At 45.3% G+C, this 27,516-nt stretch overlaps 2 protein-coding genes across 18 annotated transcripts in view; one reads left to right on the top strand and one right to left on the bottom strand.

Moving 5' to 3' along the window:
* The window catches only part of LOC114014668 (uncharacterized), a 34,170-nt gene extending 25,125 nt beyond the window's left edge, over positions 1-9,045 (bottom strand). For 6 of the 17 annotated variants that reach the window (XR_008731303.1, XR_008731307.1, XR_003558256.2 and 3 more), the window contains exons 1-3: positions 7,960-8,598; positions 2,667-2,819; positions 297-429 (exon numbers count right to left, since the gene is read on the bottom strand). Coding sequence is in view for 3 of the 17 variants with exons in the window: in XM_055704459.1 (XP_055560434.1) it covers positions 297-429; positions 2,667-2,819; positions 7,960-8,234 (561 nt within the window). In the remaining 14 variants the exon portion in view is untranslated. Of the gene's footprint in view, positions 1-255; positions 430-2,666; positions 2,820-7,959; positions 8,599-8,647; positions 8,781-8,870 lie in introns of those variants that run through there. The other 11 variants (XR_008731302.1, XR_008731304.1, XR_008731305.1 and 8 more) reach the window with 11 other exon arrangements.
* Positions 9,046-9,445: 400 nt separating this feature from the next.
* The window catches only part of LOC129735568 (protein Jumonji-like), a 116,356-nt gene continuing 98,285 nt past the window's right edge, over positions 9,446-27,516 (top strand). The window contains exon 1 of the mRNA XM_055704461.1: positions 9,446-10,129. Within this exon, the coding sequence (XP_055560436.1) occupies positions 10,085-10,129 (45 nt within the window). The 5' untranslated portion in view covers positions 9,446-10,084. The remainder of the gene's footprint in view (positions 10,130-27,516) is intronic.

Genomic DNA, 27,516 nt, shown 5'->3' with positions numbered 1-27,516 from the left:
AATGAACACAACTGACTGGGTACATGTGTGTGGCAAAGCTGGCTAAACCGCCTTGGGTACTAGAGGTAGACTTGGCTTTCTGCACTAATTTATCACTGCAGAGAAGTAATCTAAGGGCAAACAATCATACATTTCAGTGGGATAAATGAGCACATCCAGACCTTTCTACTTCATCAGCTAGACTGCCAGAGGTACTCAAATGGGCTTGTTCAAAGCTAGCTTTGGTCCCCCTGCAATCTGCAATACAGATCTAACCTTTGTTTTTTGGAAAATGCCACAGGCAGCATGACTCCTACCTCACCGTCCTGCTTGTAGATGCAGGGAGCCTTCACTACAGCAAATCCAGCAGAACTCAACTGGAAGAGGGAGGAGAGGAGATGCTGTGACACTGCCCACGGGGCCTGCAGAGCGGCGTGTGTAGTTCTGATCCTGGGGAAGCAATAACTTGATCAGTGCTCAACCATGCTCTCTTGGCACTACACAGGCTTCAAAAAACATGTTTCCATTGTGACCAGATACTCGCTTTAATAAGCAAACTTTAATAAAACAAACAATTGAAAAAAAGCCAGATGCTCCTGCACAGCATTCCCTGTAAGCCATTTACAGAAAACCACTCTCGTGGGCCAGCAAGCAACCTCTTCCCAGGCCAGGCACCAAGCAGGAACAGAGACTGCTGCAGCTGCTGAGCAGGAAGGGCTGGGCCCACTGGGGCTTGGAAATAAAACAAACAGCTTCTTTGGCAAATAGCTATTTCTTCCTGGACTGGTCAGCAAGAGGCACGGTGGAAGCTGGCTGGCTGGTGACTTGAGCGAGCCCATCGTCTTCCCGATGTGTTGTGTTTGTGTCAGTGAAGACAACAAACCTTAAACTGTACCTGAATCCCTTAAGAATTATAACGACATGACCTACACTTGGTTGGGCCATCCTTTCTCTCTTGCTGTTGCTGGTGCTATTTTAAACGTAATTCAGCTTTTGCCACAACTCACTCATGCCCGCTATCCTTAATCTACAAACACACAAGGAAAATAATTCAGCTTTATTATCCATATTCCCTGAGCTCGCATTTCATAAAGTATAAGCACACTCCAGAAAGAACGATTCCCAAAATAGCCAGGCATGTACATTTCAACCTTCTCTCTAGGAGAGCAGTTCAAAAACACAGGTCCTTACAGGTCCTTGTAACACTTAAAATTGCTAACCTGAACCTCTTGATAGCAGCAAGCGATATCTTCAGAAACAGCTGGTGTTTTATCTTAGCCTCTCACACCAAGCTACTACATACTATGTACGGTGTTTATATAGGCATTGCAGTGACAGGAGACATAGCACGAACCAAACAGCACAAATTCCAGCTCACATCAGCAGAAGACTTTGCAACTGCGCATGCAAAGCCAGCACATATTATGAATTCAATAAAAACAACAGAGATCACCACTGGAGTTATTGTAACTGGCTATCACAAACAAGAAGGAAACATTCCTAAGTTTTTGGGCAACAAAAGCTATTACTAAGAACAAGCAAATCATACGCTCAGCTCTTTGCTTAGTGATTTCAGGGGCTTGACTCTGTGGTGCTGGGGTACCTCAAAAACTGGTTAAAATTCAAAAGGAACTGAGAGCATCCAGCACCATACAGGATCAGGCCTCTTCTATGTTGTTAATAAACACTGACTTGTCTGATAACCTTCCTTATGACTGCAACAATAATTTGCTGTTTCTGTCCTTTCAGCAGGAGCCTCCACTATATTTGTGTTACTTCATTATTTATAAACATGGCCTCTTATTAAAAAACACAGCCTCTGCTGTGCTCAAAATTAATTCTGTTTGGCTGTAATACAAATGATGTTTCAAATGGGTGAAATTTATGATCAGTTACAAGGCAAAATGATGGCTCAACTTTGGCTAGTAAATTGGACACCAATAGCACTGACCTTGCCAGCACTGGAGCCAAGCTCAAGGCCTGATTCACCACTTTTCCACACTAAGTCATCACCTGGAACCAGCTCTGGGCAACTGAGCTGTTTGGGTTTTTTTCCAACAGAAGACTCTGTCCTCTGCTTGAGAGGAGCATCATTACTGCCTATAAAGATGGGCTCCAGCATGCTGCATCTCATCTCAGAGCCATATGTACTCTCTTTGCAAATTAAGCCACCTCAAACAAGGCAACCTTCTTTCTTCTCGAGAAAGGCCTGCTTAGCAAATGGCCCTGGAAGGGAGGCTCTGCCCAGACAGCTGATGTGCAGGCAGGAAAGGCAGACATGCAGGCGACAGGCTTGTGTGGCCCTGTTGGCTGAACTGGGAGTGTCTAGAGCCTCCAGTCTACCCTGGAGCACAAAAACCTGTACTGCCTCTTCCCTTCCTCCCCCAAAATCACCAGACTCAATTTCTACAGCAAAGCTAGCCCTTGCCCCTTTCCAGCTACTTATTCCTTGCCCTGTTCCCCAGTCCTTCTCCCTTCTCACAGCCTACTGTACTTGGCTCTCTGCACTCAACTCCAGCCCCACCTCCACCCTCCCCTTTCAATCCTCCCACCACTTCCCAATCTGTTCCTCCTCTGCTACGGCACTACCCCATGCCTCTTTTGACTGTGCTGGGCTCCCTTGGGTGCCACGTCCCAGCCAGTTAAACATGCACTGCAGTACATCACACCAGTTTGGGCAGACCTACCTTTGCATAAAGGGAAGAGCAGAGGTGGCCATGAGGAGATCCTCCCCTTGCTCATCTAGCCAGCGTCGTCCTCTGATCACAACCTTGACTGCACTGGTGCCACGAGCCTGATCTTCCCCATGGCTCAAAGTCAGCTTTATACTCTTCATAAGGCTGGTGGGGAGGGAAGAAAAAACACACAGTTTCAAATGGACACAGAGAAGGAAGAAGAGGAGGAAGAAAGGCAGAATGGAGTGTTTCTCTCAAGCCTCTCTTCCACCCATTAAGACACTCCTGTTCCCCTTCTTCACATACAGCTCTTATTTCAGTGTAAAAGCATCTTACTTCAATTTAATGAACCAGTTAAAATTACTAACTCAACTAAAATAGTTCACATTTATGACAAATAACAGGTTGTTCAGCAGCTTGCACTGAAACAAAAACTAGTTTGTACCAATTTGATAATTTTCATTCAAGCTCGTGTGCTTTTGAGAATTTTGTTAGAGCTTGTGCGCCTCAAGGGTTACTGTCCCACAGTCCTATTTCTCAACAGATGCAGGGCAACTAAGCAAACTGCAGTAAATGCTGAACAATGTGGCAAGGACAAGCACCCTTACATTGCCAGCTGTAAAAAGCAGTGAAATAAAATGTGAAGAAAAGAAAAGCTGACATAAGACTAAATTCAGCAGAGAAGAGGCAGACAAAGGGCCAAATGAAGGGATATTGCTTTTTCTGCGGTGCTCACATCAAGAACATAATGACTGCTCACAAGCCCCGTTTTCATCAGTTCTGTCAGCTGAAGGCACCTTAGCCACATTTTACAAATTGTAAACTGAGGCAGTCAGAAATTCAGAACTGAAGCATCTCTAAATACTTTAAACCCGATTCTTGGTAGTACTACACAGTGCATATTCTTTGAGTGCTCAAAGGATACAGCTTCCAGCAGCCTTTGGTGCAGATGCACATGTGTAGTCCTAAGAGAACGCATAAAATGAGGAACACAATGCAAGAGCTAACAGGAACACTTTAACAACCACAGACATATTTATTTCCCCATCTCCTCTTCTACATTTTCAAGTGGGGGAACAAAGTATCCTGCACACTAGATTTGGATCAAGGAGCTATGATGGTCACAAGTCACAACTCATCACCCACCTGACAACTGTAGCTATTTACGTACAAATTAGTAGTGCTGACCTGGCCACTATTAAAAGATTGATGTAAATGGCTTATCCAGCATCACACTCCTTGGCAGAGAATCAACTTCTCCAAAGCAACATTCAGCTGCTTTAACAATGAGATTATGTCTTCCCTTCTTGCATTCACAGGAACACAGGAGGGTAAGAGTTCAACAGACAACACTCTCCTTCAGCAAGCACTCCAATTCATCCCCAGAGCAGACTCATTTAATACACTGAATAAAGCCCAATCATCCTGGGGTGTGTGTGTATGCATTCTATTTTAAGTTTATTACAAAGCAATACATAGATGTATGGATGGAATTAAGATTGCATAAGCATTTCCTAATTCTGGTATTTTGTAACTTTTGAGTGGTTAACTTAGCCACTTTAATATCCTTTCACTCTGACCATCTGTGTAGTGTCTGTCTGCACATGTACGGAAGGCTGCCTCAAGGATCCTGGAGATGCTAGGCACCATGTCTCAATTACCCAGAGAACTTTATATCACATGCATAAATCTGCGTTGCATGAATCCAGTCTCCCTGTGCATGTGATACAGAATCCACTACACATGTAGAGCTTAGCTGCGTGACAGAAGCTGCCGGCCGGGAAACCCTTAGGCCCAGATGCAGAGACACCTCCTTGTGTGTACCCCAGTTTACTATGTTGCACGGTCATTACGTTTGCATTTTATGTACATATTTGACAAACGTGTAGATTTATGCATATATTCAACAAGTGAAAAAAGTTGTGGAGACACAGCCAAACTGTCTGCCAGCAAGTGGCTACCCATATCTCTCTTTCCCCAAGGGAACAAATAAAAGGAAGTTCTACTTCCCTCTTCTGCAAGGGATTCATTCACAGCAGTAGCCATTTTTCTCTTAGATATGTACTGTAACACTATCTTTAATATTCTACTCCAATATTACAGTAATGTGGCATGGGGCTTTTATAACCAATGCAAAACAATAAGGCAGAATATGAATACAGGAAAGATAGGATGTAAAACTCAAGAGAAGGAGGAAAGGAACTCAAATTAGGGGATGTGGAAACCAGGATGTCAGGTCTAGACATAAACTTAAGTCAGTGGCAAGGTATCTACAGGTCGAGGCCCCTCGCTGATGGTACTCACATCCATCTTACCTGCTACAAGAAAGACTCATCTGCCAGTGGTAAAGATCTGTCTTCCCAAACATGAAACAAAATGTGCAATACATAAATGGTGTCATCACTTGTGGCACAAAGAGCTACTCTGTAGGAACATGTCTGGATTTTACAAACCTCAGGGTCAACTTTTGTAGTCTCTTTACCTACTTTATCAAGCTTCAATTTAAGAAAGGCATTTAGACCTCAAAAAATGTGAATTCCCTGTGTGTTACTGCATCTCCACAGATCGCCAGCCTGATTCTAGTGCTAGAAGCATGTTCTGTATCCCTCAGTGCAAAGCTACCAACCCTCTCCCACCCTCATCCTTCTCAGTGTATAAAAGGTTTTGCTTTCATCCACACAAGAAATTAGATCTCAGAATTCAAAGTTGCATTCTTTCAGATGTAGAAAACCTGTTTAACACTAGAGAACTTAATTTAGTCTTTTCCAAGGCAGGCATAATTCAGGTAAATATAACACAGTTGAGGAAAAGGTATCCAGAAGTAATTTTTATGAACTAGTAAGCAGCCATCTGTCCACAAACAATCACAGCCTGCCCCCAAGACAAGGCTCCTTTATGGCTGAACTTGTCTGGCATCATGCCCTTTGTTTGCTGACTGGTGAATTATGGCTCACAAATTCACCCCATGTTCTTTCTGCCTTGCCTGGACTGCTTGTGCCTATTGTTTTATCTGTTTGACCAGAAAGAATAAACAACAACAAAAAACCTGAAATGGTTATGCTTCGCTTTGGTTTATACTAGATCCACCTTTTCCTTATGAACAAACTATTCTTCTTTTATTTGTTTTGACCAGCAAACCGGGACCTTCCCCATTAGCTTACTAAAAACCTTGCCCCAGAACTCCGAGGATACCACAAATCATTTTGCATATACACATGCCTTCCATCTGACAGTGTCAAAAGCAGTAGTCCCTGATTTAAAAAGGTGCAGTCATACATAAATCAGCTATGATGAACGTTCTTTTCCTATAACCTCAAAGAGATTTTATCTTTGTTGAGATGTGAAGTAGGCAAGTATTATGAAAGCTCTAGCAGCTGGAGAGGTATCACCAAGGTTCCTTCTTAATGACGCTTCTTCTCACTTTTCACTGGGATCATGTAGTAGAAGATAAGATTATGTGCTAGAAAGTGATGATATTTCACCTCCTGCTCAGAGATAACTGCACCTGTGATGTTTAATATACACAAGTCCAAATGTACAATGCCCAGAACGTGTTATTCTCATGCAAACAAATAATCCACAATATCATCACCCCACCACACTAAAAAAAAACCCACACCAAAGCTTTTTGAACAACAGTATCATACTGACAGACCACTGAGCCTGTTCCAGTCTTTGCAAACTGTTGGAAAGGTTGTCTCTGGACAATGACAAAAACTAACTGTAGAACACATAAATCCAGTTTCGGGGCTCCTTTCATAAACCTGCGTAATTTCTTGTAAAAGGATTACATACAATGAAGAAACAAATGAGATGCAAAGAAAGAAACTCCACCGCGCTAACATTAGTCAATTCTCAAACATTTTCAAGCCACGATATAGTTGGAAGTGGCCAGGATGAAACTCAGTATCAAACTAGAAAAACAGAAGTGATCAAATGTAATGGCAAACACTGACATCAGCAGCAGTTAACCTGTGAAACTAACTGCTATTGTATCAACATTTAATTAATTTTGTAAACCAGTTCAGCTCCAGTCTTTAAAAGGTCAGTGTCCAAAATGCACACAAGCTAGAACTGAAAGGCAAGATCCACTGCAGATACATGATACTCAGCATGTACATAATACAATGCTCTGTATAACAGGACTCAAATGTAAATAGAGTCACAGGTCTATGGAAAAGGTTTCTGCCACCCAGCAGAAAAAAGAAGAAAATTCATTAGTTTGCACTGACAGTAAGCTCTTGTTCAACACATGGCACAAAAGCCAGTAGCAAACATAGCGACGCCAAGACTTAACACTCAGGAAATACTCTCCAAAGCAAGGGGGAGGAAATAGTTGGTTTCACTACCTTACGTTATTTGAGAAAAGCCAGGTAGGTTTCCTACAAGAACCTTTTGCTCAGTCATTGACTTTGAAATAAATGAATGACTATCTTTGTCTCTTCTGGCTTTCCAAAACGTCTCCTGGAGAGAGGCAGGCACACAGACTCATCATTATTAATTGAAGAAAACCCAAGACAAAAGTGTTTTCTTCCAAGTATGTCCTAGACTTTCAAGCTACATAAACACCTTAATAAAAATAAGTGAGGGCAGAAAGTTAAAACATTCCTACAAGAAACGTGCATTTAAATGAACAAAAATCTCTCTTCAGACTTACACTTAGAAATAACTTATGCTTTCCTACAAGAGGCCTAAAGAAAAGGTTTCAAAAGATTAACTTGATCACAAGTAGTATTACCATAAAAGCTTGATTTTGGATGAAGCCAAGCACAGATTTTTTTTTCATTTTTTTATTATTAGGACTAGGAAAAAAAGCCTTTTAAATAATCAGGAGAAAGCATGAAGAATTGAACGGAAAAACTAAGAAATCATGATGTAGCTTGCTTTTTTTCCATTTAGTGTCTTAAACGTGATTTGCATCCTATTTCTAAAGCGAGAACACTATGCTCACTTATCTACGCAAGTGAGGAAGGACAGCCTCATGGTTAAGACAGAAGGCTGGGAAAGAGAGAGGTTCTGGGGGGTCCTGTGTCTCCTGCTCTCCTGACTTTGACCACAGCCACCCAACAGCCTCACCCAAAAGTTTTCACCCCCACGGAGCAGAGGTAATACCCTCCAGAAGGGACGCAAACAAGAGGCAATACCCTCCAGAAGGGATGCGAACAGAGGTAATACTCTGCAGAAGGGATGCAAACAGTGGTAATACCCTCCAGAAGGGATGCGAACACATAAGCTGCATCTGGAAGACAGCGTGAAGTCCCTAAGGCATTACATAAACGTAGGCATTAGCACAGATATATGTCACCTCAAAGTTTGCGGTGAGTTGTAGAGAAAAGCACAAACGGCCGACTGAGTACAGCGATGCCTCACCAGGGAGATCACCGACTGCTCTCCTTCCTCCCTGCCCCTGGAAGACATGTAACCCACCGTTAAAGAACTGCTGTGTTTTCTCTGAAGATACACGCGCCTTCCGCCTCGCACCCGGTTTCCGGCTCTTTTTTTTTTTTTTTCCGGGTGTGTGTGTGTGGGGGGTGTGTGTAAGATAAATAAATCGAGTATTGGAACTTCGGCGTTTTGCATTGACACCAGGTTTTTGACGCCGGGGATTTAAAAGCACACATCCGGTGTGGACGTGTTATCCGCAAGGTTACCCGCGGCCCGCCGGCCCCTCCGCCGCCACCGCCCGGGGCCCAGCGCGACGGCTGAGGCGTCACCTCAGGGCACCCCCGAGGCGCCCCGCACGGAGCCGCCCGGCAGCCTGTCCTGAGGTGACACCAGCGGCGGGCGGGCAGAGCCGCCCCGGCGGCGCAGCCCACAGGCACGAAGTTTCGTGCCGCCGCTTCACCAGCCCAGACACATTAATCCCCGCGCTCCGCCGGCAGCCTCCCGCGGCGCCCGCCTGCGTCCCCGCTCCCTGTCAGCGGTTCCCAATAAACTTCCCCCCCGCTCCCTCCTCCCCATCCGCCCGCCCGCCCGGCCGTGCCGTCCCTCACACAGCTTCGCCCCCCCGCCTCTACCACCGGGCGCCGCCGGGGGGGTTGAGGGGAGACGAAGAGAGGGGGAAACCAACGGGGGCGGGGGGGAAGGACGAGCGTCGCGAAGGGGGTTCCTCGCACGGTAGCCAATGAGCGGCAGGCACGGGCGGGCGCGCACGGCACGCCGGGAGTCGTAGTTCGCCGTCGTCGCCATTTTGTGGCGAAGGAACTACAACTTTACCGTCAGCAAGGACGATTCTCGGGCCCTGCGCGGAGGCCCCGCCGGCGAGGCCAGGTGCTGCCAGCGCGGCGGGCCCTGGTGCATGCCCAAAGCCGGGGGAGGCGCGGCGGGAGCGGGGACGAAACGGAAGGAGAGCCCTTGGCAGACGGGAGGAGAGAGGCTGCTGCGGGGCGGGGAGGGGGGCAGGGCAGGGCGACGGAGCGTGCTGCGCTGCGAGGGACCGTCGCCAAACTCCTCGCTCGAGTTGTGGCGCAGGGCTAGCGGCGACCTTGGCTACCGGGTCGCCGCGCTTAAATGCCCCCCAAAAAAGACAGAGACGGGAGGAGGGGTGGCGGGGCGGGGGGGCAAGGGAAGCGTGTGACGCTTGACCCGCATGAAGTGCTCAGCGAGGCCTGTTGCATGCGTTGAAGGCGGCGGGGGGCCGGGCGTTGCGGCTCATATCCCGGTTGGGAGTTCAGGCCAGGCCCTAAGCGGTGTATGTATGTATGTGTGTGTGTGCGTGCGCCCGTGTGTATATATATACACACACGCGCGCACACACACACGCAGACATATATATTAAAAAAAAAAAAAAAAAAAAAAAAAAAAGAGCCAGGTCCATTTAAAGTTGCTGCCGGAGAGCTGTTCTCATTGGTTAGGGGGGAGCTGGAGGAGCGGAGACACACACGGTGCGTGCAGCCCTCGCTGCCGCCGCTGCTGCCGCTGCTGCCGCCGCCGGAGCCGCCGCCGCTGGAGTTGTCTCTGCCGCTTTCCCTGCTGCAGCGGCACAAACGTGACTTCCACCGGTTTGATTATTTATCTTCTCCTCTCGGCCCCTTTCCTTCTCCAAGATGTAACTACAGCTCTGACACTAAGGACCTGCAGATCGCTTAGGTGGCTTGAGAAAGAGAAAAGGGGATATCAAGGGCGTCGTTTTTTGTGTTTAGGGGGAAATTTTCCATTATAATGTTTCACTAAAGTGAATTTTTTTTTGTTTCCTTCGCATTCGTCTTTTTTTTTTTTTTTTTTTTTTTTTTTCCCGTCCCCCATTTCTCGGATTTATTGCTAGGAGAATCACATTGTGAGGAAAGAAAGTCGGATTACAAGATACCACTACAAACAACCCCCTCCCCCCAGGATTTTTTCGTGGTTTTTTTTTTTTTTTTTTTTAAATTGTCGCGGCTTTAATTCATGAAGCAATTGTCCCCTTTTGCAATCAGAATTTGGATACCAGAATGAGCAAAGAAAGACCCAAGAGGAATATAATTCAAAAGAAATACGTAAGTGGTCATAACATATATCATTTGACTCCCAGTTTTAGGAAATGGCAGTGAATGTCAAGTTTATCGGGAATCCTGCAGCTAGCAGGCTTTCGGAACAAATGTGATCCTGAATTTTATTTTTCTGTGGCGTGGCGGGGGAGTTTCCAAGGCCCCCTTTTAACGGGGGAGCCTTCTAGCCAGCTGGGTTATAAAACCCCATTTGTGGAGCGATTCCTCCGGTGAATAAATGTATTGACCTCAAATGACACAATCATAATCTAGTTTTAGATGAAAGGCGGGGAGCTCGGGGGGCTGCCGCGATCATGTCATGAAACTGCATTTTCAGGCGGTTTTGTTAATATTGCGCTTTTGCATGCGAAGGGAGGTATTTTATTTGATATTTTTTTAGATTTTTTTTTAAATGATCTGCGTGTGTTCTGTCCCCGCCTGGCGAAGCGGCGGCGTTGGTTGTTGAAAGCCCTTTAAGTTGAAACCTAGTGTCTGGTTATGGCGAGCTCGTCTCTCGCACTAGCACATCCCAGCCCCTGGATGCGCTCGGCTCCGCCGTGCCACCGAGCCCCGCCGGCCGGGGGACGCGTGCCTGGGGCTGCCTGGGGGAACGGGGAAACGGGGGGTGGGGGTGGCTCGGTACGGTTTACAAAAAAAAAAAACAAAACATAGAAAAAACTAGTGATGATGGCTCGAAAATTTGGCCGACAGCAGTGCAGCCCGGGCTGTATTTCTGCCTGGCTTTATGCAACTGCTTAACCAATCCCTTGTAATTGTCTAATCCTTTAAACATATAAATGTGGATGGATAGTTGGATTTTTGTTCGTGCTCCAGTTACGTTTTGATTGGCGTAGGGGAGTTCTTTTTGCGTTTGGAAAAACTGAGGGGATTAGCCAAATATGCAGTAAAGCGAATAATAATTTTTATCTGCACGGTTTTAAAAAAATTCCTCGTTCGGGGGATATATACATATATATACGCACATCTAGCTAAATCTTTGCTTTTGGGTACGTTTGCTGCTAGGCTTTAAAAGTTTATATCGCGCCTGTCGCTTGTCCCGACGGTTTTCGGCGAGGGGCGTCCCTTGGCAGGGAGGAGGGTGACCTTCGGGACACTTTTCCTTCGCTATTATATAGATTTGGTAAAAACTGCAGTTGACTCCAGCTGACTGCCGCTATCGATTGCCCGCCCCGCTGAAACGCAGCCCGGGGGGGTGGGCTGCGCGCTATGTCGGAGCTGGACCCCCCCTTCTCCCCCCCCCCCCCCCGAAATTTCCGAATTAAAATACATCCGCATTGCAGAGGAGCTGGGAGCCCGGGGCCGGCGAGTTTAAAGTATTGCATCGAAACGGGAACGGCGGGTGGAAAGTCTGGCGAAACACGCGAGGCGTCCACGTTTCCCAGGCAGGCAGACAAAAGCGGGGCGGGGGGGGGCCGCCGTGTTAATGATTAAGGGCGGGGGGGGGCGGGGGAGGGGGGGGGGAATGTGGGGTGGGGGTGTGCGCGCGTGGCCGGGAGATCACCCCAAAGCGCTGCTCCCCCGGGCTGGCGGGGGCGAACAATGCGGCGCCGCTCCCGCACCGCCGGGCAAGGGCCGAGCGCGGCTCCCGCCGGCCCCGGGGGAGGCTCGGGAGGGACGGGGGCGAGCGCAGCGGGGGGGACAATGTGCCGCCTGCTCCCCGGGCGCAACTTCGGCGGCGGCGCTTGTTTTTACCCCCCTCCCTGCCCCCCCGGTTTCGCTGCGGGCGGCGGGGCCGGCGGGGCGCGCTGGCGGCGGCAGCAACAGGTTGCCGGGGCTGTGACGGGAGCCCGCGGGCCGCCGGCCACGCCGCCGCCCGGCCAGGTTCGCCCTGCTCCCGTGACGTCACAAAGGGAAGGGCCTGCGCGCCGTGGAATCTTCGGCGCTCCGGCCCCCCCCCTCGCGCCCCCCCCCCCCCGCCGGTGTGACGTCAGAGCCGAGGCGGGGCGGGGGCGGGAGGAGGCCCCGGGGCAGCGCTCGGCGGCGCGGCGGGGGAGGGGAGGGGGCGGCCCGGCCCCGGGCCAGGTGAGCAGGTGCAGGGGCCGCCCGGCCCGGCCCCGCCCTGCCGGTTTCGGGGCGGGAGGGTGATGGATCGCCGCCACGCCGAGGGGAGGGCCGGTCACGTCGCCCACGCGGAGGCGTGGGGACACGCGTGGCACGTTTCCTCCTGCCCGTGACCTTCGGGTGCTGCGGCGGCCCGGCGGAACACGCCCGGGGCCGCCTCCTCGCCGGTTCAACCGGGCCTTTTGTTGTCCGCCTGCGCGGCTGCCGGTGTGATCGCCCGCCCCCGGGTCGGGGGTCGCGGCTTCCCGGCCTTGGCGGAAGCCGCTCGTCTCTTCTCGGGGGCTGCCGTCCCCCCGCCGTCCCGTCAGGCCCGACCCCGCGCCGCCGTGGGGCAGGCCTCGGGCCCGGCTGCCGCCGCAGGTGACCGGGGGGAGGTGGCGCAGCCGGCTGGCGGTGGCCGAGGCAGGCCTCACCTCGGGCCCTTCACCTCAGTGAGGCCGGCCGCGGGTCTCCCAGCCCTGCCGCCGAAGAATGGCTGGCGGGCCGCGGGGCCCACGGTGACCTGGCCGCTGAGGTGAGGGCTGCGCCGGGCAGGGGCGCACCCCGCCGTGAGGAGCGGGGCTCCGGCCGGGCGGCCCCGCAGCTGCCCAGTGGCGCTTCGGCGGCCCCGCGCCTCGTCGGGGCTTTGCCGTGTGGGGAGCGGAGCCGGCCCGCGCTGCTGCTGCTGCTTTTCGGCGTTTGCGAAATGAATTCTGAAAACAAAAAGGTGGTGAGAACAATGGAGTAAAGCCTGCGCGTTGCGGGCTGCTGTTGTGGGGGCTTGGCTCCCCGTGCCGTAAGTGGCTGCAATTAAAAGTTCTCTTAAACTTTGAGAGCGTTATCTTTTGCGACTGATAACCCAGGAATGAGGAAATCCGTGCGTGCATCTTTTCTCCCGTGCTTTAAGGACGCTATCAATTTTTAAAAGGACCATGGCTGACTCATACAAATCTTTCTTCTCACTTTACCCTCCTCCTTCGCAAACATCTTTACATATCAAATATTGCCTTTTGGCTCAGGCCTCGGAAAACTGACAGCTTTTGTCAAGCATCAGCCGAGAAGCCAGACTGCATTCAGTATGCGCTTGGAATTAATAGTTCTTAAATGAAAAGCTTTGAAGTCTTAAGTGTAATTTCACAGGTGCATTTTTCTGCCCGTTTTTGTGATGCTGAATAGCAAATCTGCTGTTCTTGCTGGCTTAGATCTCTGCGTATCGGACCTGGATTACTGTCTTAAAATACCTGCACAGTTCTGCTATGGTAGCAGATGGCAAAATATAATTAAGGAGTAATGTTGCTACTGTCTGTCACCTCGCGTGATTTGTTTCCTTGTCCTTGCAGAAGTAAAAGTGCTGTAGTCTGCCATGAGGTGACACGCTTCACCTACAGACGGCCTGGTAAGCTCCTCAGGCTGAGGGCCGGCAAGGCCTGTCCAGGATTAGCGTGCTGCAGACATCTGAGGAGAGCTCCCGGCGGTGCTGCAGCCTTTGAAACAATACTTTCTGCTTGAGTGTGCTTGTAGCGGGCTCAGGGAGTTTTGGAGAGGGATGGGAGGTGGTGACCATGCAGCAGCACCACCTCCTCCCCAGTCAGGGATGTTTCTTTGGGCAGGGGCCTGGCCCTGAAGCCCCAAGGCTTCAGCCAGAGCCTCCTGCCCTGCTTTATTTGCTGTGAGAGTTTCCTCGTTTCCTTCCTGCAGCCCCACAACTGCCAGCATGCTTTAAGTTTGACCACTTCCTACAAGAAGTAATGTAAATACACCGGTTGTAGCAGAGGTAGTATTCAGTGTACATTGCATCTTATTTCACATAACTTTCTGGAGCTTTCTTGTGCCGGGTCTTTTGCAGGCTTGCAGTAAAAGCACGCTCAACTTTTTTTTTTTTTTTTTTTCTTCCTTCCCACTGTGTGTGTAAATTCAGCTAACAGTGTAAGGGTGCTTGCTGTGCTGGAGATCTTGAGTTTGGGTTCCTCTTAACCTCCTCCTGGTCTCTTGAGACTCCAGCATTATGTTGTCAGTGGCTATAGGACAGCGTGTAACTAGAAACTAGTAATTAAAATCCTTCCTTTTTGAAGGAATATTTATTTTTTGCTATCAACAAATGCTTTACCCTGAGATGCTAATGGACTGCTGCTCACTCTGATGGACTGTGAGGCAGGAGGCTGTGTAAGATGCTGTCCAGAGTGAATTGTAATGAATCAAGGCCCCTGTGAAGAGTTTCTAATGTTCATTAAGCACTTCTACCTTCTCTTATGAGGCCTACTAACCCAGTATTAAAAGTATATTACCCCTTCCTTTTCTGTAAGTGTAAGATAACAGCTAATGTTACGCGTATGCTAAAGTGTGGTACAAACTCAGCTGATTCTGTGAGGCAGTAGCATTCACTCCATTTTATTGTCTGATGAAACAGAAGTCTAAATTATTTGCCTCGAGCTACATACTGTAACGGTGGCAGAGATGGAACTAATCTGTATTTCTGCAGCTTACAGGCTCTTGCTACAAGGCACAGCATCTGCTATACAAGGACTACTTTATGCCTTTCAAACTTTCTTCAAGATTTCCCCTCTCCCCAGTTATGTTCTGGACTGTTAGATTAACAGTATGTAATAACAGCAGCAACAACAAAAGAGATACATTTTGGTATGGATACTTGATTTATTTGAGTGATGATTATAGCCTGCAGCTGATAGAGACCAGTTGATACTGTGATGACTCAGCTGTGGGAGTATTACATAAAATAGGTCAATTTTTTAATCTCATAGTCTGAAGCTAAAGAGACTCCAGGTTTAAAATTTATATTTTCTTTATACACATTACTGATATTTCCTGATCTGAACGCAACTAAAAGTTCTTGAGGAGGAGGAAAATGGATTTTGGGGGTTGATTTGGGTTTGTAATGGTTTGATGGTTTGGTTTTTTTTTTTTTTCCCATTTATATTTTACAGTGACTGAATTCAATCAATTTGAACTTGGGGAGGGAGGGGAAACACCAGCTGCTTTCATTTCTAAAGTTTCCAGTTTGCAGCACTCAAGTGAAAGGGAGGCTTAAAGGTAATTTTAAAGTAGGGAAAGGAGAAGCAGAGACACGTTTATTATTTTTTATTTACCAGCACCCAGCTTTTGTGTTATTTAGCAGATGTGGAATTTGCAGAGGAATACATGCATTGCTGTGAAATCCAGATTTGCATTTTAAAAACGTGCCGTTTTTTTCCCCCTAGTCCTTTGCATGGCTTTCTTCCCGACTATAAATGTAAACCAAGTGTAAATGATGCATTATTTGCCTTAGTGGGCAGACAGTCTGAAAACAATAGTGCTGATGGATTTGACTGCCTCTGTGTAAGATTAACGGGACATTAACTTTCAAGTCTAATAATGCAAATCTCAGTGTTGCCAAACCTGAGCTTTCCTTAAATGTTTCCTGGTGCTGATGGCTCTAAATGTCCCTATGCTACAGCCAAAACTTCAGCTGACGGTTTTTATGATCTAGCCCTTCACCTTCCAATACAGAGCCCCTTAACCTGTTGTTGTGACTTTAGACAAAAGGGTAAATGGAGTTTAATGTCCAAGTGAATGATGGGGTATGGTACGCATATACTTTTTATACATAGTACCATTTTTTATTTAAAGCATTTTTAAGTGGTAGGAAGCCACCAGGAAACTTAAAAGCTGCAAATCGCTTGTAAAATTCAGGTCTAGTAAGTGAGGAGTACTTGGCGCTGAAATTCAGATACAGGAAATAATATGCTTGCCAAAATGTATTTGATGTTCTCTTAGATCTTTGATGGGTTGGTTGTTTTGCTGGCTCGTTACTACTGGGAATATTGGATGTGATCCTTCTTGGTTTTTAATGGGCAGGTTTTATTTGGGAACTCTTGGTTTTCATTTGTAAGGGTGGGTTTATTTCAGTCAGTCACAGAAACGTTTTCTCAATGAATCGGTAGGTAGAAGGTTTAAAACCATTTGCCATTTCACTTGCTCAGGTTCCACACTTTCCCTCATGTAATGACATCCTGTTCTGATGTTGTTCCTTCAGTAATCCGGCAGAGGCCTGGTATTTCCAGTGGTGGGCTGTGGGAAAGGAATAAACTGTTTAATTATAGCAGTGAGGGCTTGTTTGAAAATACGCTAGCTGTCTTCCCCTCCACGTGGGTTTTCTTTTTGTCCGTTGTTTCCTTATGCAGATCAAGGGTAAAACGCTGCTGTTCAACTTGCCCTGCAAGCGTGGCCACGCTCAGTGGCAAAGCTGAGCAGTGGCTGAGAGCATTGCCATGTGGAACGCAGTGTCTCGAGGCTCTTGGCTAGAGATCACGGCTCCCTGGTCTGCGAGCAGACGTATGGTGTGAGTGTACCCCATCTGCTCCCGTGCGAAGTTTATCGGCTTAATTTATGCTGCTGCAGAAAGCTCTTCAGAATGACCAGCTTGGCTGAGCACAGAAGCAAGGGATAAAAAAAAACACTCAGGTGGAAATCATCATTCCACTGTTTCACATGGGGAAGAGTAGCATGTGAAACTGCTTCAGCATTTCTGCAGCAAATCTCTCATCCTGAACTGGCGCATCATAAACCGTATCACTTATTTTTATCTGGGGGAACAAACCCTCCTTTAATCGGGCATAAAAGCAGGATTGTGTGATTAAAAAAAATGCAGTGAAAACAAAATGAGAGACCTATACTAAGGTCTCCTTACACTTTCTGCATCTAGGTCAGGCCTGTGGAGCAGGAGTAGTTTCTGGTCAGGTTCAGTTTAGTGGCTGTAGGGTTGCTACAGCTGCAGTCAGACGTTTTGACAGTGCTAAAATCTGTTTAGCAAAAATGTGATGATGCCCCCGAAGAGTTGCATCACTTGAGGGACATGACTTAATCTTTTCTTAATGTCTCTCTTCTGTAATGTGTAATCTGCTTGGTCTGTCCTGCTTGGGTTCTTGCAGTCTTTTTTGCCCGGTTCTTCCCTTGATCTGCTCTGCAAAAAGTCAGCTTTGGATCTGTGGCTATTACTCTGTTGCTTTTACTTCCTAAAGGCTAGAAGAAATGCAAATAATAAGAATCGAGTTGACATACTGTGGCCTGTTGCTGTGCTTCGGGAGGGCTTGTGGTATTCACGTCCCAGCGCTCTGCTTTGAGTTCTTTGAGCTTGCTTCGCTGATCTGACATCTTTTGGATGACGTGATGGTTGCAGGAGATTAGCATGTTTTGGCACACGCATGCTATGATGACTGGCTAACGATATTTATAAAGCTCAAAAATAAACCATGGGAGCTCATTCTGACATAATCTACTAATCTTAGTTTTGCACTTTGATACTGTGTTGTCTGAGCCAAGTTAGGATAACTATATATTGCAAGCAATTCATTTTTAGCTTTGCTTGCAGATTAGTGTTGAAGCAATGCATGCTCTTAAATTAAGGATGATGGGAATGAGTTTGGAGAAATTATGGGCTCTTTCAACTATATGCATATGGAAATCAGCTCTGTGCATATTTTTAGAATGTGTTTATGTGTGTGGGTAGAGGTACATGTTCCCCAATATTTCTGGACAATGTTGTGTACTGGCATTTTGACATGATGTTTTTTTCCCTTCGCTGCCCACAGGAACAGGACAGTATTGTCTGCCCTTTCCCACATTTGTATTTTAGGGGAAGGACTTTCTCTTCTCTTTGAGGATTGTGCTTTATTTTCTTCCGGATAAAAAAAATAAATAATCTGCTACTGCTGTGAGTAAACTTTAGTCTTGTGCTAGCCATCCTGCTAGTCACGCTGTATTTTGGGGAGTCCAACCAAGAGACTAAGCTTTTGAGGCTCCTCAGTGACAGAAATTAGGGTTTCCCCTGACAACTCCATTTAAACAGCTAAGAACAATTTTCTGGCTATGTTTGGGAATGGCCTGCATTTTTAAGAAATACAAAGAGGAACTTGCAGATGTAAGGCATGCAAGTCAAGTGAATTGTGATGTGCGAATATTTTTTGAGGTTGCTGCTAATAAAGTGAACGGAAACCATGAGTCTTGGCAAAGAGTCTGTCCTGTGTCTCACTCTTTGAGACACTTATCATTATTTTTATGAGTTGCATAATTTAGCATATAATTTTCTATGCTGTTCTAGAACTGGGGAGTCTTTAAGCCCCCAAAGCACACAGCCTAGAAATTGCATTTGGACTTCTAAGTTGCTGCAGGCTACCACCATATGTTTATAGGTTTTTTTTTTCTTTTTATAAGGTACCTATTAGGCAGACTAAGGGTGATTTAGAGGAGGGATATGTTTCCTTCTTTCTCGCCTTTTTTATTTCATGGATATTACTTTCAGCCAGTTTGTCCCACAGAGTTCTTTTTGGTACATCAAAGTTGTAAGCCAAATCTCTCAGCTGCAGTGTGCATGCTAAAAACCCCGTAATACAAATTTCCAACCCTGCACGTATGCCAGATCAATTAACTTCTTAACTCAACTCAAGCTGAAAAGAAATAGTACCGCTTCTGTTTTTGTTTCAGCCCTGCAAAACTTGGTCCAGACTTTTAGGTTTACAAAACTCAAAGCCAAGCAAAAAGGTTTTCTGTTATTGTTTGTAAAGTTGACTGGTAACTAGGCCAGTGTTGTACATGGTTCCTTTTTCGGTGATGTTCCAAATGAACAGCCTTAATGTGAGTGCTTTTCATGGAAGGATGACATAGATGGATGCCTGAGATACAATTTTCTGATTGATGGTCACTTCCCCCCTCCCTTCTCGAAGCATAGTGATAATGATGAAAATTCTCATGGCCTATTCCCGTCGTGCAGGCTGGCTTTCTGAGACCAGGGAACGTCCCTTTCAGTTTTGGATATAAAGCAGAAGTTGATGTGTTGGAATAGTATTTCCTCTAACTATTTATTAAAAAGAGGTACTACACCCGAGTAAGATTGTAAGGAGAACAACGTAGTCTTTCTGCCACTGAGGCCTTTATCTTAAGTTTGAAAAGCTTTTACCAATGTTAATTTTTTTGTTCTAGTTATTCAACATATAATGGGGACACAGTAATACCACTTTGTAAGACAAGAGGCTTTGTGTTACTTAAAAGCTGGAGTTACAGCATGTTACAGTAACTGCAACTTGTGAATTATTTATAACTTGGAAGAAATAATGGTTGTCCTAATGGCAAATAATTTTGAAGCCGGCTTTTTCTTTTTTCCCAAGTCTGTCTGTGATGCCTTGAACGAATAAAAACTACCAAAAATAAGCAGTAACCATTGAGAGAAGCTGTCCTGTCCCCTTCTTCCTGTCTGTGGTGGAAATGTCCTGTGTGTAGCTTTTGCATTTTGCTTTTGGTAACAACATCATGAATGTGGAGACCTGTAAGCTGCCTTACGCCGTGTTTTGATGATCACTTTAAGCCTGCACTGCACTGAAAGAAGTGGTTTAGTCTTCCTCTGGCTCCCTGTTCCCCCTCTCTTCTGCAGGCCAACATGTGTACCAGGTGATAACTCCCACTGCAGACTGGGGACTTTCCAAGTTAAAACTGAACTGACAAAATGTGGTTGATTTTTAATGTGGATTCATTTAATATTGCAGTTTGTGATGTAGCTGTAAAAATACTTGGTCTGGGGAAAGTGTTGCAGGGACATAAAATGAAGTGGCACGGGAGGGGTAGGGTTGATTCTGTTAGCAATAGTGTGAGCTTAAATGGGCTGTGAAATTATGACTAAATAGGAGTCAAGATATATGTTTTATTTCCTAGCAAACAAAATTAGCTGTCCTTGTCTGTTCTAAGGATTGTTCGGGCATGGATTTTGCTGTACTGTCCTACTGCTAGAAGCATGGTGAATACTAAACAAGGTTGAAATGGAAGTTAGGCCATGCAGGTGAAAATGAAGCTGAAGGTGTTTGTGCCTGTGGTCATGGCAGTGCCGTGATTGTTTCCAAAGTGCTAAAATATGTTGGAAGAGGATTAAAAACATGCCGCTGTTCTTATGTGTTATGCTTGCTGAGGTAGGATCTGAACAATTTTAACCTTAAACAAGAAGAAAAAAGAGGAAGAAAATAAAATTAAGATAGCTGTGCTACTGGAAGCTGAGTTCCAGCACTAAACGTGGTAGAAAAAGTAGTACTCTTTTTAATTCAACAGCCACATGCACCCACCCCACAGCACAGGAGCTCCACTGTGGAAGTGAAGCCAGTGTAGCATTTTACTTTCTACCGCAAGGACTTGCTTACAGAAGGGAGTTCCTCCAGAAATTTCCCATGACTTTATTTGTTTTATTTCGTACTACTGAAGAACAAGCTCAGATGGCTTCTCTTGTTAAAACCACTTGTGTCTATCAAATGTGCAAGTGAACCAAAGTGCTGATGTATTTTTGCCCCAGGTTCCCAAGCAGTGTGAGAAGGCCAAACCATGTCAAATCAAGAAGCTATAAAAAACAAGGTTTCTTTTAATTAGAGGAACATCAGTATGTGGCATCACATGCCTTTTTCTCACCATAGAAGGCCAGCAGTGGTGACCCTACTGATCTTTCCTTCTTCGTATAGTGCTTTGGCCATATCAATACAACCAAAGAGCTGCATACAAAATAGGGTCACTGAAATTTATCAGGCTTAAAAAGTAGTTATGCCAATGCTTTTTCTCTTCTTTCTTCCCCTACCTCCTCATCTTTAAATAGTCTGGTTTCAGTGCAGCCCTGCAAAGGCTGCTGTTTAGTGGCACAGTAAGGGAACGATGGGGCCCAAGGACCTTTTTGGCTTTGCTGCGGATTAAAAAGACGTGTGGAACTGCACCCTCAGTTTTGATCCAGCAAGGCGCTGTAGCACGTGCCTGTCTCGAATGTATGAATACTCTTACTGACGTCAATTGAAGTACTTGGAGCTTGTGAGTTAAGCACATGCCGAAGTGCTTTTCAGGGCTGGAGATTTTGCCATTCCTATGTAAGAGTGTGTGCAAGTATTTGCAGGCAGGAATGTTGGTTTTCTAAGAGGGTGATGGCCATTTAATGGTTTTAATGGCTTTACTAGATATAGTCCTGCCTGTTGGTTTTTCTGAACTGTTTCTTTTGCTTTTTGTTTTTTTTAGCATCTTCTCCTAGTATTTTATTTAAATGTATTAACTGTTCTTTTTCTTTTCTTGTTCTTCTCTTCATTATAGTGTGCATGTGTGCATAGTACGGGCATTTTTTAGAGTTCACCCCACCACCCTCTTGTCTTCCAGTCCCATGCTTTTCTCTTTCTCTCCTTTCTGTGTATTTTTCTGATTGGGCTCCTCTATCCACTTCGTCCCTGTCTGAGAAAATTACCTGTTGCGAAGCTGCTGCCATCTCTTTGCAAAAAAGCAAAACAAACTGTTGTTGCAGTATTATTTTCTTTTCCTGAAGGCCGGAGGGGGAGATGAGGAAAGGTTCCTGCAGTTCATTTTAGGGGCAGCTCCATAGGAAATAATTTAGAAGGGGAGGAATTGCACTGTTGCTACCTGCCTCTCAAGCCTGTGTGCAGAATTTGAGCGCTGGTTACAGAAAATACTGACTGTGTACTTACATTATGCAAGGCTCAGCAAACTGCTAATGCGCAAATACTGTGGAGGAAAAGTAGAACGTGGCCCTGCTCATCCCATTTTACAGTCCTTTAATGAACTTTTGGGAAATTGAATCCTGCTGATGTGAGCATTCAGGAAAAGCTAATTTCATAATTCACATACATTAAAGGCTTTTATTTATAAGACATTAATATTCATGCTCTTGCAGTCAAGAGCAGCATTAAGTGACATGACTGACCAGTCGTAAAAAACAGTGCATAGTTTCCATTATTGAAAGGATCTCTGCAATCTCCATTTGAGTATGACCTTCCGGAGTAATTACAGGTGGTCAGATGCCTTCCAGGCTAGGGGGCAGACCAGGTATAATGATTTCTGGGCCCTGTTGCTTTGGAGAGCAGGAATACAGTTTTCAGCATAAATATCTTAAGAAAAGTATGGTCTCTTAACGTCTTCTGAGTAATGTAATTTCTTTATCTCATACTCAATATTTCATTATAATAATACTTGACCTGGCTCCTATGAAAGCTGGTAGTGTATCATGCAGAAGAAGGAAATGTGTTTATGATGTAGGTGATGATGGTTTTTTCCCTCGCAAGCATCTTTTCTTATACTCTTGTTGATTCCTCATTTTGTGGTATCATTTTATGCCTGTTACTCTTGCAGTCAAGGATGCAGTGAAATTAATTCCCTGTGGGCATTTTGGAAATTACAGGTTCACTAATTCAGAGGGAGGAGAGTGAAAGGAGAATAAACTATTCTTTCTTTCTTTCTTTCTTTCTTTTTCCCCTTTTCTTTTTGCTTTTGCTGACTTTTCTCAAATCCTGCCAGGGGTGAGTGTCATTTTTTCCCCTTACAGACAGCCCATCTCTTACTGCATTACAACCCCATGTCTTCTCATGCCTGATGACTGGTCAGGCCATTCCTGCATGGGTCTGCCTCCTGGCCCAGATGGGACCCGGAGCGGTGTTCCTGCATGCACGCCTGCCTGTACGTGTCCTGCTTTCCCCTCTGGAATAGCATCGAGTTGACCACAGGGATTCCCTGGCAAAGTGGTCAGAAGCTTTTTAGCTTTTCAGAATATGTTTTTTCTGGATATGCCTTTTGTTTCTTTCTTTTTCTGTCCTTTTCGTGTCCCTGTTCACCTTGCATAACCATGAGTAGGTATGTAGCACTGACTGAGGGACTGCCTGGTTATCAGCTCTGTAGACTCCATCTCCTTCACATGAGCTCTTTTCAGAGGCGCTTCAAAGCGTCATTTTATTGCCTGCACGCTACAAGCGTGACTGCAGCTGCATCTGGGGCTTTGTCAGGGAAACAGGAGTGTGGTCGGCTCTGGAGAGCTAACCTGCCCTCTAGCACGGTTTGTGAAACCAAGGTTAGTATGACGTGAGAAAAATGGCCAGGATATGTATCCGTGATTGGAGTCCTGCTTGTGTGGAGGATGGCTTGCCCCCAGGTTCCTGGTTGGCTCTTACCACAGTCCCTGTCTTTAGCTATCTTGGCAATACCCTGCTGCTTTTACTTTTGGGTCCTCCCTCAGCATTGTGTTGTGGTCATACCTTCAGAAGATCAGCTCCAGCTTAGCTAACAGGGACGATACCTTAGGAAGGAAGTACCTCTTCATCTCTTGTAATGGAAGAGTATACATGAGCACGCTATGCTGTTGTCTTTGGAAGAAGACTTTGACGGTGTCTGTTCAGGCATGTTTTTGAAGGTATTCTGAAATTTGCTCTCAACTATCCTCTGTATAAATGATTTATCACCATTCTTCTGTTCCCATGGAGCAGTAAATCGCATCTGGGCTGAAAGGTTATCCTTTTCCCTTAAAAGGCTTCATACTTTTGCACAGCTTCTTCCTTTATTTCATGCTTTCCAAATGTCCAGGTATTTTTTTCCCACCAGAGAAAACTCAGTATTTTAATCAGGAACCAACATGTTACAAAGCTGAAGCAACATAGTGTAGCACTTCAGCTTTGAAAACTCATTCCTCCATGGAAGAATGTCATTGAGATAGTTCCAGCTGGTTTCCAAATTTCCAATCCACTGACTTTCTCAGTGATTAGATCACCTTCAATAAAAGCAAGGATCTGCAGTTGATCTGAGGGAGTTAATACATAGTTTAATTTCAACACACATGAATAATGTTAAGCCTATGCATAAACTAGTCTAGTTAAGGAGAAGAACAAAATAATAGGTGATCTCTTGAGGCAACCCTTTGAAACAAGATGTAATATCTTACAAATTTTTAAGCACGTAAGAAAGAAGATTGAATAGCTGGCATGGTTTGAGACAGAAGTCTGTAAGAACAATTCTAAGACTGGCTGACTGACCTACCATTCAGCTTAGAAACTAGGACAACATCTGGTAAAGGAAATCTGTTATACTGGACTAGTTATCAGGGCTTCTAATCCTGTCATAGATAAGAGAATATAAAACTGTCAAAACCAGGGGTTTATATCTGCATCTCCCAGGTTGCTGTCATTTTTGCATGTTTTTTTTTTTCTTTTTTCTTAAATTGGTTTGGTTGGTTGGTTCTGTAAGAAGGCCATAAAGAGATACCAAGGCTATTTCCACAACACCACCACCCTCAGGTTCTTGAAAGTGTCAGTGTCTGCTCTTGGGGTTACCTGTAGCAAAACTAGTTGTCTGCTTACATTCACGTATTTCATACTCTGTTCGTGCCATGGCATGAGAAAGTTCTCTGGAGCAAACTGTAATGCTATACAGCCTCATTTCGTGATATTTTCCAGTGCCTGCCTTGTCTAATGCCTATCTAAGTAAACCTTCTCAGCAATTCTGTGTTGGCGAGGTTGGTAATCTCACTCTTCTTTCTGTAGAAGATTCATGTGTCTGGCGCTTCCTGGGCTAGGTTGAAGATCTGTGTTATTGTCACTTCGGAAAAGTACCTCTGCCCACGTTTTCTTTTTCTCGGCACAGCAGAGTGTCATTGTTATTGTCAGTTTAACTTTCTGATGTGGAGGACCAACGCTGATGTTACTAGGCCTTAATAAACAACCTACCTTTGGATGACTATTACTGTTGTGATAAAAATGATACAAGGTTGGTTCCTCATTGATTTATGCTTTTTGGCTGGCTTCCAGGATGAAACTGTAACTTCATTACACAAGAGTTTCAGAACAGTACAGAGTTGTCCATTTATTTTCTTCAACTGTTATTGAGCTGACAGCTTGCCTTTGGAGGGTCATATATTCAAAAGCTGCCAATTGGATCTTCAATTTAGCCAAACGTGGCACAGGGTCTGAAGTGCATTTTTTGCCTACTACCCATCCAACACCACCACCTTTCCCCTCCCCTTAACATTACCTTCTGCTCTCACTCCCTTTCTTCCCCATCCCTTTCCCCCAGTTCCTCCTGCTGAAAATAAAGGCCTGGGAACAGAGGTAATGCCACAAATAAAAGGAATTAGTTTTTTTGCTGTTGCTGCCTGTAATTTTGGTTTCTGTTAATAAGACTTCAGTTTCTCTGGCTACATCAGTTCTGCATTGTGGAGAAATGCTTGGGTTTCAGAAATGGCAAATGGAAGATACTTTTCATCTTGCTATTTCTGCTAACCATACTCCTACCTCTTAAGTTAGCTGCTTATTTCCAGATTGCTCCTTGTGACTTTTGTTTTACTCCTGCTTCGTCAGTGCTCTCCGCTGCTTTTTTGGTACCTTTACTTGGGAAATCATTGTTTGAAAGCCTGTGTGAAGTCATCATCGTGACGTTTATGTATTTAATTGAGTAATTCTCTAGAAGAAGGTTAAACAAGTAGAAGACAAACTGTGCACAATATCTGCCTATATACTGCTTTAAATTAGAAAGTACTTTTCTGTTATGGTACCCAGAGAAATGGTTTCCTCACATTGAGAAACTGTGAGGATAGGCTTAAAATCTTCTTGTGTCAGTGGGATAGCGCCTTGAATTCTTCTGTTTTACACAGCTTAGCTGCTTTTTTTGCATGTCTCTGTGCATTCCTGGAAAAAGACATGTTTTTGTGGTTCGGTCTTAAAGAAGTGTTCTTCATAACTAAGCAAGATGAGCTGAATAGTCTTATTTTATAAAGTAGACAGCTCTATTTGGATTTCTCTGACCTGTCTTTTAAATATGATGTTAAATGCAATGGAAGAATAGACTTTCAGTTCTGAACCAGTGTGTTCTGCCTGTGGAAACTCTTTTTTCCGTTAATTACTTTCAAATTACTTCTCTCAAGGAATTCCTGACTCTCTTTTTCAGTACATATTTATGTACTTGTAAAACGGAAAAAAATTATAATCAATACCTGACTAAATAGTACTATTTAATGCATTAAGTTGCTTGCTTTAGTCCCGAAGGAAACTCTTAACAGTGGTATTAGATTAATGCGTGCATGTGTCCATTTCCTCTAAGGGTCTGTCTCAAATTCCTTTTGATCTCAAGATCGATAATTTTGACAGTTATTTTAAATCTTTGCTGTTTATACATTACTTTTATAGAAGTTTGTCATATGTTTTGTAACTTTAATACGGATTATTTCTTAATTTTGCCTTGTTTCCTACTTAAGCAATATTCTGTAATTACCTGATTCACTGTGGTTGTGTGTAAATGAAACTATGAAATCTGTTGTCAATTAGCAATCAGTGTGGTATCCATATTTTTAAATGTTATAAATTGCCTATTAGAGCTAATTTTCCAGGGCATCTCTATCTCTGTTCCTAATGTAATGCAGAATATTTTACAATAATGCCTAGGTTAACAATGATAGTCTTGCTGTATTGTGCAAAAAAGGCTTCTGTGCAGACCCAGCTGGGTTTCAGGCTTAATTCATTGCTCTATGGTGGGATCACCACAGCTGCTGTGGGGCCTTTACAAATGCAAAAAAGCTGTCAGTGTTTGTTTCATCAGATGCATAAGTGATGAGGCCAAGTTGAGGAATCCATTCCAGCACGCGGTGTGCATGCTGGAGGCATTATTGTTTACAGAATTAGTGTCTTAATGCTTTAAAATACATGGTGCGTGTTTTGCCTTAGAGCAAAATATCTCAGGAGTGAGATGGTTTAAGGACCCTCTTCAATTTAGTCGCCTCTTGTTTGCCCTGACTCATGTAAACGTGCGTCTGAATTGCTGCACTGTACCTGCCTTGGTCACAAGTAATTCAGTTCTACTCCTGTCATGTGCATCGTTTTTGCTAATACTTTGATTATCGTACGCAGTCACAATTAAATAATTGCACAGCTTTAATGCAGATCCCCCTCCCCCCCCCTTAATTGTCAACCAGAGGAGTTGCGCTAACAGTCTCCTATGGTCACCAGAAGTCAGAATACTTCTTTTGGCTGTCAAGGCTTGAACGAGGTTCCTTCCAGCCAATTAGAGAGTAACGATGATTGGTTTCAGAGGGTGCTGCTTAAGAATGCAAAGCATGCCTCTGTGGTGGGGCCGAGCACACAGCTCCTCTGCCCGTTCTCCTTTGCTTTGCTTGAGGTTCTAGGGATGTAATACGGAGTAGGGCTTTGGCTTACGTGATGCGAGGCTTTTGAGGGATAGAAGCGGGGTGTCTGTGTGTGTGTGTTGGGGGGGGGTGGTGTTCAGGTTTTAAATTGTTTTCCTGTGGGAGCGTTCATCTGATCTTCCAGTCTTTGTTGCAGTCTGTTGCCTGCTAGTGTGAGGTTTCATTAGGGCACACCACCCTTCCCCGTATCATGTAACTCCACTGATAATAGGCATTGCAGGAATTTTAACTAATGTGCTGTTTAAGCCATCATCACTATGATTTTATTAAATGTGCTTGCAGCGTGGAATTTTGCTAATGCTGTAGAGTGATCTGTTATGCAAATTGAATGTAAGAATAGGCTAGTGGGGATTTGTTGTCTGCATAT

The sequence above is a fragment of the Falco cherrug genome, chromosome 3 (genome assembly GCF_023634085.1).
Source record: "Falco cherrug isolate bFalChe1 chromosome 3, bFalChe1.pri, whole genome shotgun sequence".
NCBI classification, from domain to species: Eukaryota; Metazoa; Chordata; class Aves; order Falconiformes; family Falconidae; genus Falco; species Falco cherrug.
Note: the sequence above shows the minus strand (reverse complement) of the source record. Positions and strands in the feature narration are given on the sequence as shown.